Source organism: Atta colombica, unplaced genomic scaffold, assembly GCF_001594045.1.
Source record: "Atta colombica isolate Treedump-2 unplaced genomic scaffold, Acol1.0 scaffold41, whole genome shotgun sequence".
NCBI classification, from domain to species: domain Eukaryota; kingdom Metazoa; phylum Arthropoda; class Insecta; order Hymenoptera; family Formicidae; genus Atta; species Atta colombica.
Window position 1 is genome coordinate 1,928,797 of NW_017259520.1, and position 13,769 is coordinate 1,942,565.

At 26.3% G+C, this 13,769-nt stretch overlaps 2 protein-coding genes across 2 annotated transcripts; both read left to right on the forward strand.

Moving 5' to 3' along the window:
• Nucleotides 1-2,719, forward strand: LOC108691182 (the record flags this gene model as incomplete). The annotated part of the gene is made up of 3 exons (XM_018198840.1): nucleotides 1-233; nucleotides 2,443-2,559; nucleotides 2,623-2,719. Coding segments are annotated over exons 1-3 (447 nt in total), but the record flags the coding sequence as incomplete, so codon positions are not given.
• Nucleotides 2,720-3,521: 802 nt separating this feature from the next.
• On the forward strand, nucleotides 3,522-11,282 carry LOC108691152. Its single transcript, XM_018198807.1, has 4 exons — nucleotides 3,522-3,607; nucleotides 3,894-4,026; nucleotides 4,125-4,168; nucleotides 11,249-11,282. Exons 1-4 carry the CDS (start codon nucleotides 3,543-3,545, stop codon nucleotides 11,280-11,282), a joined length of 276 nt encoding a protein of 91 aa, XP_018054296.1. The 5' UTR covers nucleotides 3,522-3,542.
• Nucleotides 11,283-13,769: the final 2,487 nt, after the last annotated feature.

Here is a 13,769-nt window from a genome sequence, read left to right on the forward strand (position 1 = left end):
ATGGGCACCTTTGTATGGTTGGAGTTTATTGATATTGTATTATCTACAAACGTATCTCGATTACATCACCTGCCGATCTCCACCAAATATTTTATCGATCAACAAAAATATTTCTATTTATTATTTGTTCATGTAAATACAGGTTTTATTATAGGATTCACAGCAGCAGTAGCGACAGGAACATTGCTCCTTGCATATCTTCAACATTTCTGCGGAATGTTTAAAATTGCTAGGTAACATAATACACATATAATAATTAAATAATTTAACAAAGTACTGAGCTGAATGAATGAACGATTAACGATAAGTAACAAATGTGTACATGATATGATTTATATTTTAAATGCTTAAATACTTCGGTGTGAATTTTATAAGTATATTTAGATGTATACCCAATTCTATAATCTATGTGTTATATATTCTATAATCTATAATCTATGTGATAATATCATTTTCAGTCATGAAACACAGTCATGAAAAGAACTGAAGTAAAAATATCATACAATTAAACTGAAAAGTAACTGCTGTAATAATAATTTTGATGCTAATCAACATGGGAAAAAATCAATAATTTGATGCTAATAAGCATCTTAAAAATTGTTACAAAATTTTAAATTAGAAATGGACTTTTTTCTCATTTGTAAAACGTATTTGTATTGATATAAAAAGTTTACTTCATAAAATATCAGTTATTAATATGCTTAAAATTAAAAGTAAAATTAAAATCTAAATAGTTAAACTTTAAGTTATTTTATTAAAATAACGAAATCTTAATATGCATGATTCCTTACAATAATGTGCAATATATATAGTGTATCTGAAATTACTTTTTAACTTTATCTTGAAATTAAAATTTTAATGGAATAAAATCAAATACGTGAGAAGTAGTTAACATTTATATTTATATTTTAATGTTACTGAAAATTTTAGCATTCCGGTTTTATGTATTATTACAAATAAGCTTATCACAACAATATGTATTTGTGCAGATATGTATTATGCTACAGAATCAGACAAATAATAAATGCGCAACGTGAGCATACTATTGCGAGTACAAATTAGGTCGGTCGGTTTCCCTAAATATAATTCCAGCTGTTGTGAATGGTTCATAGCTGATTTTGGCGGTTTCAGAGAGGTTGAACATCTGCTAATAATATTCAGTTTATATCGCTTTGAGTTTCATACAAAAATCTTGATTTTTATTGTGTTTGAAATGTCGAATTTTGTTAACCAAGCAGCATTTGCGAGAGGTTTTGATTTTCTGTTTTAATTGGAAGAAAAGTGCGGCTGAGGCCCATCATCTTGTCGAAGTTTATGGTGACACTGCTCCAATTGATAAATGTAGGGAATGGTTTCAAGGATGAAGATTTCACCGTTGAAGACAAGCCTCGCTCTGGACAGCCAAAAAAATTCGAAGACAAAGAATTGGAGGCATTCGAAGAAGATCAGAGTCAAACGCAAGAGGAGTTTGCAGAATCATTGGAGGTAACTCAACAAGCCGTTTCTGTACAATTGGGCCATGGGAATGATTAAAAAACAAGAAAATTGAATGCTTTATGAACTGAAACCGAGAGACGTTGAAAGGCGATTTTTCACTTGCGAATAGCTGATTCAAAGATAACAGAGAAAAGGTTTTTTTGCATCGGATTGTGACTGGAGATAATAAGTGGATATTCTACGACAAGAAAGAAGAAAAAATACTACGCTAAGCCCGGTCAATCGTTGCCATCGATCTCAACATCAACACCACGGCCGAGCATTCATGGTTCGAAGATCATGCTCTGTATCTGGTGGGATCAAAAGAGTCTTGTTTACTATGAGCTGTTGAAATCCGGCGATTCCATTACGAGCGATCGGTATCGGCTATAATTGATTCGTTTGAGCCGTGCATTGCGAAAAAAACGGTCGGAATACAAGTAAAGACATAATAAAGTTATTCTTCTTTATGATAATGCTCGGCCTTATTTCGCTAAAGTCGTAAAAACATATTTGGAAACGCTCAAATGGTATGTTTTACCGCACCCGCCGTATTCTCCGGACATTGCTCCTTCTGATTACTGATTGTTCCAAAGGATGCAGCAAGTCACCGGTTCAATTCTTTCGCAGAAATCGATAATTGGCTCCAAAATTGGATCGCCTTCAAAGATGAGTCATTTTTTCGAGATGGAATTCGAAAATTGCCTGAGAGATGGGAAAAAGTAGTAGGCCGCGATGAATAATACTTTAATTGATCTGTTCTTTCATTTTGTTTTGAAATAAATGCACAAAAAACGGACCGAACTAATTTGTACTCCCAATAATAAAAATTATTTTATTAAATTATATTGTTAAGAGTTAAATTTTTTTTTATATTATCAAGAGTTATATCAAGCAATTTTTTTCTCTTATTTCTTTAAAATCATTTTTATTTCTTGCTATAGTTATCAATTAAATTATTTACAGTTACCGTATCAAGAACACTATACATATTTATACATTAAAAGACCTTAGTATGCAGAAAGAGATTTTGGTTTATAAAGATCTAATTCGTGCTGTAGATATTCATCGAAAATCTATGACGTAGGTATCTACATATTCTGCAATAAATATATAACATTCGTAATAACTTACGTTTACTTTTAGATTCTCCAACTATTTTATATCCAGATTTCAAATCTCGTTCATGCTTTTAATAGCATTTGGAGTTCTTTCTATAAGCCTAAATATTTTTCGAGTGCGTCTTGTTTTTTACAATGGTTTGCATATTATTTCGTTATGTTGCTTTAGATTAATAATCTTAATGTTTTTTTCTAACAAACAATATTGCTAAAGATTAGATTAATATTTTGAAAGTAACAATATTATGAAAAGATTATTTAAATTTGGATTTTAAGGTATTATTGACATATATTCGTTAACACAATTTTTTTATTTTTAAATCCATATCCGGATATTTAAATTTTTTACAATACAAGCTTTAAATATAAAATTAAAAAATGATTATATAAAAAATAAGATGTAACTATTAATTTTACTGCCAGAAATTCACTTCACACGTAGATTCTTAATAATATAACATCAAATTTTTGATATCTTCAAATTTATTATAAATTTGTTGTAATATTTATTTAAAATATAATATATATAATAATAATAAGAAATATTTCATATATATAGCAATTATAATTAAAATTCATAATTTTCTATTTATGAAAATATATATACCTTAATACATTAATTTATAGTAGATAAATGTTGTGCTAAATTACATTTATAGTATATTCCCTCGATTTGATCTGAATAGCTGCGTTCAGCAGAAAAATTAATCAGTTAGCGCTTAGTAATTCTTCAATATAATTGGTTTCTATACTTAGATCCAGTGAAGAACTAAAGGCAAGAACCAATTATGTTAAAGAATCACTAAGTGCTATCTGATTAGTTCTCTCTGTTGAACGTAGCTAATAATACATTTGTCTTTCTAGCTCTTTCAGATTGTATTACTCGAATATAATACTGGAGAACTTTTACTATGTTTTATAATCACATTTTTTTGTTTTTCATACATGTTTTTATGTACTTTGATCGGACAGCAAATTATAGATCATAATAATTATATATTTGTCACTGCGTAAGTAATATAATTGTTTTATACTGTAATTATATAAAAGAACTTTAGAAGCCTATTATGTAACTTTTAACGATTATAATGTTACAATTACAGTTAAGAGTTTTAAAATTGGCCTCTAAATTATTAATAAAAAAGTGAAAAGTATTAGTAATTAAATTTTAAAGAATTAATATAATACATGGCACATATATATACATGATATATATATATACATATATATACATGAAAAAGCATCATCTAAATGTTCTTATTTTTTTCTAATTTTTTAAATCATCATTAATTTTAGATACAAAGTTCAATGGTACGTAACTCCTTTACCCATACAAAGGCTAATATTGATCCTACTGCAAAGAGGTAATAAAAGTTTTGGCCTGAAAGTCGGTGGATTGTTTGTAGCGTCCTTAGAATGTTTTGCCACGGTACACAAAATATATATTTTATGTGCTGTACTATAATACTAAAAATATATTTTTTATATAATGCAACAAAATGAAAACAAATATAATAATTTTTACAGTTAATAAATGCGTCCGTTTCTTACTTTATTGTTATATATTCAATGCAATCATAATAATATATTATAGTTTGTATTGTAATAGCATGAAGTAAATAAAAGACAGTTTACAATATATCTCATGTCTAAAAAGCGAAGTCATTGACATAAATAATGTATAGTTGAAGGATAGAAGAAGAAATATTTTATAATAATTCTTAATATAAAGAAAAGATTAACTAATATACATATTTGCATTGCACGCTACTTTATATTTAATAGTAATAATTTACATACTAAGAAAGAGTAAAATAAATTAAGTAGTGATATAATTTTACGTATGTGTTAGCTTTCTTTTTTTAATTAATATTCCACTTTATTGTCTTATAGAGTCTTAGATTAATTTAATACCTCACGCATATATATTATTTATTCAGTTTTTTAATGTTGTACCTTGAGAATCGATATTATTTTACTACTAATTACTATAATACTACTATTTTATATAATCTTCTGTTTGATATTTATAAATTTATATTATTTCATATTTTATAAAACATTATTTAATTTTGTATAGATAACATAAGAAATATATCATTCAATAAACAAGAAATATATCATAAATATAACATACATTAAAAAAAAATAGAAATATAAGTACAATAATTATATAATTATTATACAATAATATTACACAATATTGTTATTATGTAATTATGTTTATGATATTTTTAAAACATTTATACTCCAGCACACAGATATATAACGTACATATATATATAACATATATTGAAATGAAACATACGAATGAGCTGTAAAAACTGACGAATTAATAATATGTTTGTGTAACATTCCCTTTATAATTTCTCGCGTGAATGATATTCTATGAAAAGGAAAACATCTGTTAAATTTCGTTCCACACTGTGAATCTATTATTTAACCGTTCGATCTTCTACTCTACAAAAAGTATCAAGTAATAAATATTTTAGTCTCACTGATATTTTTTTGTATCGTTGTAGCTAAATTATTGAATTAATTTAAATTATAAAATTAATAATAAGATTGGAAACAAAACCGTTTATGTTAAATACATTACTTTTAATATGAAGCGTCACAGTCTGAACATTACGATGAAAATTTCCCAAATTAATTAAATCTTAAATTAGGACGTTCACGTAAGAGATTCGGTTTCGATTTCAGGCTAAGGTAATATTTTTCGTAATAAGTTTATTACAGTTTTTTAAGATTAATTTGGGAAATTTGGGGGGATTATTAATATTTCAGATTGAATACGTTGAAAGTCCGACAATCATATCGGCACGCAATTATCATTTCTGAAATTAATTCATTTATATGAATATATATCATAGTTCAACATCTTAACATTCAGACTGTAGTGGCGCTTCGTATTTAAAGTAATGTATAAAATTAATGTTAAAATTTAAAACGAAAGAGATAAAAATAGGGATTATTTATTCTATCATTTAAATGTGATAATAATTATACATTCCTCTCATTTATTCATTTATAGTTACTAAAACATTTTTCAACAATTTTTAATTTTCTTCAATAGAACTAAAACTAACAAAATATAAAAAAAAAGCAAAATTATATGTTATACAGGGTGTCTCGCAATTTTTGAGCATTCTTCTGTAGATAGAGCGGAATTATTTTTCTCTGAAAGAAATCTATCTGAATGAATTCTATATGTTTATAAATATATATAATTGAACATCTATGAATTTTGTTTTGGTATTTCATTTATTTCATTTATAAAAATTTTTATTATTATTTTCGTTGAATTCCTTTGACTTTATGTACATACTAGCTTTAAATTCATTTAATCTGTAGAGGATGTGTCATTCTTAAAATATTTTTGTTCTAAAGAATAGAAAAGAAATAACAATTATATCACTATCAAAGAACGAAGATAAATACTGATGAATAAAAACGGTTAATGCGCTTGCGCAATTTTCACTTCATTATTTGTCTCACGGATCGTTCTCATAATATTCCATGAGAAAAAAGCATATGTTGAATTTCTTTTAACGTAGGATCGATTATTTAATGGGCCTTTATGTATTCTAACGATTATTTTTAAATTGTGTATTTCAATTTAATGATATATCTTGTATTATTTTACTAGTAAATTAAATTATGAAAATTATCTCAAATTATGCTAATATAATTGTTAGAAAAAAAAAAGATGTGAAATAAATGGGGATAAATAAATCTTTATAGATCATTATAATCTCTATTTGCTGCTGTGTTAATAAAACATGACTCAATTAATATATAAATAAATTTAATATATACCCCTGATCATAATCTTCAATTAAATGACTGTACAAAGAATAAATTAGAAAATAAAAATGTGTTTTATTGCTTAATAAATCTTAATAAATCTGTATTAATAAATCTCTATTTATTTGTTGTGTTGTATAAATTTTAATGGAATGATTCACGATTTCGTTCAGGAATGATAAAGTTATTTTAATCAATTTAAAATATTAAATGTTTTATTTTGTATATGTAAGAGTAAAGGACATTTTAATTAAGAAAACATAATTTAGGATTTAATATGATTTATTCTCGTAATAATTAACAATATTAGCTTCTTATAAATATTAGCTTCTTACAAATGGATTTTCATTAATCCAATTTCTTATATTTAAAATCTTTGTTACTTTTATTAATCTTGATAACCTAATGATTATGAACTTTCTTCTTTATCACACTGTACTACTATACTTCATTGAGCTTAATTATAGTAAGCTAATGCTATGTTGCACGCTTGTCGCATAATAAAATTGATGTACAAAGAGTATATAATATTATAAAAATATAATTTAAAATACACAGGTTTTTTTTCTAAAAATATCTCACACAATAAGATTTATCAATCATACATTGTGTGAGTGATTAATTTTGTCTTCGATCAAAGAGAAACAATATTTTATTTTTATTCGTAGATAAAACATGGACTTTCTTTATGATTTATTGCTTACTTCTAATATATTATAAGTGGAATTTTCGAGGTACTTAATGTCGTGAATTGATATTTTCAATTGTAATATAATATTACATCAGTGACACTCATTAAATGCACGTTATTTAAGGCACTTCATAGTCATCGCGACTAAAAGTTTTAATCATATAAAAGTTGACTGTGCGTGTGCGTCCATGCGTGTGTGCGTGTGTGTGTGTGTGTGTGTGTAATGTTATAAAATCAATCCTGCTATTTAAAAACGGGAATTAAATTTTCCCAGACAACACAGAGAGTTTCAAAAGAATTCAAAAGAATTTAATCGTATGTCATGAATGCTGAGTTCATTTTCAGAAAAAAGAATTCTTTTTTTCAGAACTTCTCAGAAAAAGAATTCTTTTTGCATCTAAAACGAATTGAGAATTGATGACGTACAACTGAATTCTTTTAAATTCTCTGTGCTATTATACTGGATTACTTATTTTAGTTACATCAGGTAGTTCATCGCGAAAATGAGAATGATAAAAGAGAAATTAATAAATGTTGATACGCGTACGAAAATTTCAACTAAATCCCTCTATTAGGGTAGATATAGTGATGCGATAATAATAGTTCTAATCAAATTTAAAATTAATCATTTAATTATTAATTTGTAAATATTTTTTATCGTACAACATACCAAATTTTGCAGAAAGTATATATTAGTTTCCAAATCAAAATGTAATTATTTCATTTAAAATTTTTAATTCTTTAAACAATTTTTTTCTTATAAATCATGAAAAAAGAGAGAAATTGAACATAAAAAATTTACTAAGTACGAATGTACTGCTCTTATATACACTCACGTGTAATTTTTAATTTTATCAAATGTGTTAATTTATTGTTTTCTCGAAACGTGTTATAATTATACTTTTTTATTCACAATCTTTAATTCATTAATCAATAAATTGAGACATATATATGGGATAAAAGTTAGTAATGAATCTAAAAATCTGCAAACTATAAATCGACTGTTCTTATATAAACTTACACATTACCATAAATTTTGTCAAATGTTTCATGTTTATATTTTATTCATGTACAAAGCAAATTTGATATTAAACATAAATTTATGTTATCTGTAACGATCAAATAAAAAATGGCAAAAATATTAACATAACTAATTTATAAATGAACGATGAAAAAAAATATTGTACATTAATATTTAATGTAAAAAAAAAGTAAAAAAATATACATATTTGCATTATATGTTATTTTTTTTTATATTTAATAGTAAATTACATAATATTATATAATAAAGACAGAATTACATAATAAAGACAGAATAAAATAGATTGAATAGTGACTATGTTATTGAGTAATTACTAAATTTTACGTGTTAGCTTTTTTTTTATTCTTTTAATATCCTTCTTCTTCACACCTTTTAGATTCTTAGATTACTTTAATGCATTCATATTTATGTTATTTATTCTATTTTTTTAATATTGCCTTGAAAATCGATATTATTTTAATACTACTATTTTTTGAGCTTCTATTTGATATTTAGACCTGTAATATTTCATATTTCATAAAACATTATTTAATTTAGTATAGACAATATAAAAAATCGAAGACAAACCAAATATCGATTTTCATGTATCTGCTGATTCTTAAAAATTCTTGTCTTTCACAACTGGATTCTCCATTTTAAATTGCATATTTTTTACTACAGATTTGAAATCAGTAATTAAAAAAGACTACACACCATACTCTCGTATTTGATGGCTATGTCTCTGACTCAAAGGGATATCGCGCACTGTATGCGCGAGTCATTGACGCATTAAATTCAATTTCTGAACAAATGATCGGAAAATTAGTTTCTCAAAAAAGGATTTAAACTAGAAACATACAATTATGAGAACAAATTGTCAGATCTTTTTATAGACATTAATTTAATATAGATAATTTAGTATAGACAACATAGGAAATATATACTATATATTAAAAAAAAATAGAAATGTAAGTACATTAATTAATAATAATTTTTACATTAATATAGAATTATTATACATTAATATTACACAACATTGTTATTGTATAATAATGTTTACGTGTAATACTTTTAAAACAATTATACCCCAGTAGATCATAAACGTATAAATATATACATATTGAAACATACGAACGAGCAATGAAAACTGACGAACTAATAATATTTTTGCGTAACATTCACTTTATATTTCTTGCGTGAATGGTATTCTATGAAAAAGGAACATCTGTTAAATTTTGTTCGATACTGGACCGATTATATAAGCCGAAAAAATTTAGACGGTGGGGGGGGGGGGGGTCTTCCTCTTTGAACTTTGAAAGATGTTTTCATTGGATTTTGAAGCGCTGAAAGCTATTATGTTCGTTTTTTTTCCAATACATTCAATTTTTTAAATAATCGCAAAACAATTTCTAAACAGACACATTAAACAAAAAATGATATCGAGGTCTGTTTTGTGGCATTTAACTCAGAAATGTTCCAACAATACTAAAATATTTTTTCGATATTATAAAAATGTTTTATGCAAATCACATTTAAAAAACTTTGAAAAAGTTGCAAAAAACCGGAAAAATTGACAAACTTTGAAATATAAAACCAAATAATTCGAAAGAAAAAAATAAAAAATCATTAAAAATATCTGACAATTTGTTCTCATAATTGTATGTTTCTAGTTTAAATCCTTTTTTGAGAAACTAATTTTCCGATCATTTGTTCAGAAATTATTGAATTTAATGCGTCAACGACTCGCGCATATCCCTTTGAGTCAGAGACATAGCCATCAAATACGAGAGCATGGTGTGTAGTCTTTTTTAATCACTGATTTCAAATCTGTAGTAAAAAATGTGCAATTCAAAATGGAGAATCCAGTATGAAGGACAAGAATTTTTAAGAATCCGCAGGTACATGAAAATCGATATTTGGATTGTCTTCGATTTCTTATATTGCAATCACAATTGTTGAATTGAAAATAGAAAATCCTATGGCAAAGAATACTAAATTTAAATGGAACGATCACTTAGCGTCCCCGTTATTATAATAAAATAATACTTCCACGTGTTACAGGATGGATGATGCTAAAATCACCATTCCGTGTACATTTATTTATTATTCATTATTGGATCTGCTATTTGGAAGTGCATATTTTATATTTCAGATTTGATAACTAAAAAAGACTATGCTCCTGTATTCAGTGGCTACTGTCAGACTCGAGAGGTTATCGCGCACAACATTTTTCCTGCAAAGTCAGTATGGTTTATAATACATTCTTGCCTGTGTTGTTTGTATCATAGAAGATTGTTTTCAGTTTTGTTTATTTTTCTAATACGTATGATTGGCAATAACTGCCCTTTACAATCTATTATCCTGCCAGTGTAATTTCCTATTATCGTCGTGACACCAAATAATGAAAAGAAGCCGCGTGTTTTTCAGGATCCATCGCCAGACACTTTCAAATTTAATAAAGATTTTCCATGCTTAGTATTTTCTTCTTTTACATCAATCGCTTTTCTACACAAAGTATCAAATACTACACTTGCCGCATGAACTTTTTCACATTTTCGTAGACGAGTTTAGCCTTGGTCAAAGTCCATAGGCTCACATAAAATGACTTGTGATTCTCTAACAATGCTTAATAATCTCATAACAAATACTACTATTCTAAGATTGATTTCGTAAGTATTTTTAAATGAAAGGACCGCAATTGATTGGTGTTTAATCAAATCTAATTATGATTTTAAAATCAAGGCCACGATGGCCTGATTCGCCAAATGTTATATTATTTATTTACAATATCTGCGAATAACCATTCTCACAGTTCCGCCAAAAAAAATTAAGAATAAATAAATTCAATGATACGGTAATAATGAGTTGAAATCATAACAATGACCTATGTACTTGCAAAATGTAATTTTCTTGCTAATGAACTTCATAGGATCTTTATCAGTAAATTGAACGTTCCTTTCATAGGATCAGTAAATTGATTGCGAATCTTCTTCTTCGTGGTATATCTGAACGATAAGTATTCTCTTTATTCACTTTGTCTAATTTACCTCGTCAGATAAAAATATGTGATAATTTTGTATGATAAATTATCCACGATTCATTTTCTAATACTTTAATTTTTTTTTCGTATAGGTACCTGAATCGTTATCCGATCCTAGCAATGTAAAGAATATTGAAGGTGAAAGTTCGAATGGTAAAAATGAAACGTTAGCAACAAGTGGAAATGTGTCGTAAAACATCGATAATTTTTAACTTACAGAAAAAAATTAGTTTATTTAATTTTATTTTCGAGCAAAGCTGCAATCCCCTCTCTATATATATAGAAGTACATCGGAAAAATGTATTTTATTTCGTGATCATGATGCGTCTTTAATGTAATTAAAGTTTATTTAAAAACAATTATGTTTAATAGGGTTCTCGAAAATCACACAATAATAAGTATTAATTAGCGAGCAGTGAAGGCATTTACAGCGCAGTACTTGGAGAGCAATACATAAAAACATATTCACAATAATTTTACGTTACTTGATAATACAATATTCTTGGACATTACGGTTTTTACTTTAAATTATCATTACCAATACCATATAATTTTCATAAGCAATACTCTAATCCACAACGCAGAGACAACATCATATGTTGATGATGTTGTCTCTGCGTTGTGAGAAAAAGTGAGAAACTGTAAAATCAATACAACTAATATCATTGTTTCATTCGAGTATCATTTGGTTATTCACATTTTAATAACGAAGAAAAATAATGGCATTTCTCAGTTAAGAAGTAGGGGTTCTCTGGAACGCAGAGACCATTTCCAACATATGCGGATTGGAAAATTGCTTATGAAAATTACATGCTATTGCTAATGATGATTTAAATTAAACTGAAAAGTCCAAGAATATTATATCGACAAAAAATGTAAAATTATTGTGAATATATTTTATGTATTGCGCTCAAAATGCCCCACTTTAAATGTTCTCATTGAACGCTAATTAATATTTATTATTGTTCAAAGTTCATTTATCATAATATTAATGCAACAAGTGTTCTGCAACAATTATTCTACACTATATATATAAAACTTAATTAGATGTTACAAATATGTAATATAAATTATATACGTGTGTTTATTGTTAAAATTAAGGTCTAAAATACAAACTAATAATTTTATAATTAATTTACTGTATTTTCAAATTGATAGTAGTGAGTAAAAAATCGAGGGTGACTTACAAGAGCGTATTTGAGAATGATGCAAGCGAACACGCGTCGTTGAAAATGAAGCTACAGTGCTTGCGCTATAGTTTTACAGCCATAGTTTTTCATATGGATGTTATTCTATGAGAAAAGAGCATCTGTTGAATTTCTTCGTAGCTGAATCGAGCGCATAAACGCACCATATTTTAAAAAAGTAATATTAAATTATGAGGGTTTTAATACTACATCAGTATTTTATTGAACATTTCATGGTACTTTTATCATTGAAGATTCAAAAAATTTTCTAAAATTTATGTAAATTTCAACAATTCCATGAAATTGATTGAATTACTGAAATTGTCTTAAATTGTAGAACATTTCTTGAATTAGAAAAACAAATTTTTTAAACATTTAATCATTCAACTGTATGGTGGGAATAAGCGCAACTTTATTGATCAATTCCGTTAAAAGCATTTTAGAGTTAGCTGAAACATGAACAGTGTTGTGAATAGATATTTCAATCTTAATCGAACTCTCTTGTTGATAGTTGGCTTGTGGCCTTATGAAAAATCAAAATTTGTTGGATTGCAAATAATATGTATATTTAGCCTCCTTATAACTTGCATTGCATTTCAGGTATAAAAATTTTAATTCTAGTATTATATTAGATCTAGAATTGATTTATAATTCTAAATTTATATTGCTGATTAACTTAAGAACTGATATTTCTCTGAAAATATTAATTGACTTGAATTATCAAATGGCCAATTAAATATAAAACATTAGCGCAAATATTAGTAAAATCTTACTCTTTATACGTATAAAAAAAATCTGTGCAACTACATGTACGCATATATATACAGTTACATGTTTCAATAATAAAATGTTATTATATATGTCGATTTTTATTGTATATAGTTACATAATTAGATTAGAAATTTTGAAAATTGTATTTATGCAATTTAATATTTATAAGGCTTTCACGAAAATTTTTTATACAGAAGTCATGCGTTTCGCAGATTATCTCCTTGTCCAAATTCATTATTAAAATATTAGAATACCAATTTTCTGTTAACATTGTAATTTACTTCATATCAATATCAACTTAATACAACATCAAGCTGCTTCTTGTCCTAAAATGAATTGTTTACGAAACGTTAGCACTTTAATATTGTATCCAAATAAAAAAACTCGCAAATCCAATTATAAGACTTGATAATAATTGTTATATAAAGTGATAAAATGTAAATATCGATTTTTTACTTCTTTTTAAAAAATTATTATTTATAGTTTATAGCAATTTTGACTTCAACATGTTCTACAGATGACATCATTAAAGTTCTTTCTACAGCACTTCCTTTAATCAGTTGTGTTATAAAGTATAATTCCTTTTACATTAACAGTGAAACGGCAAGTTGTCAACTACATTTGTTAAAATAACTATCAAATATATATATATATA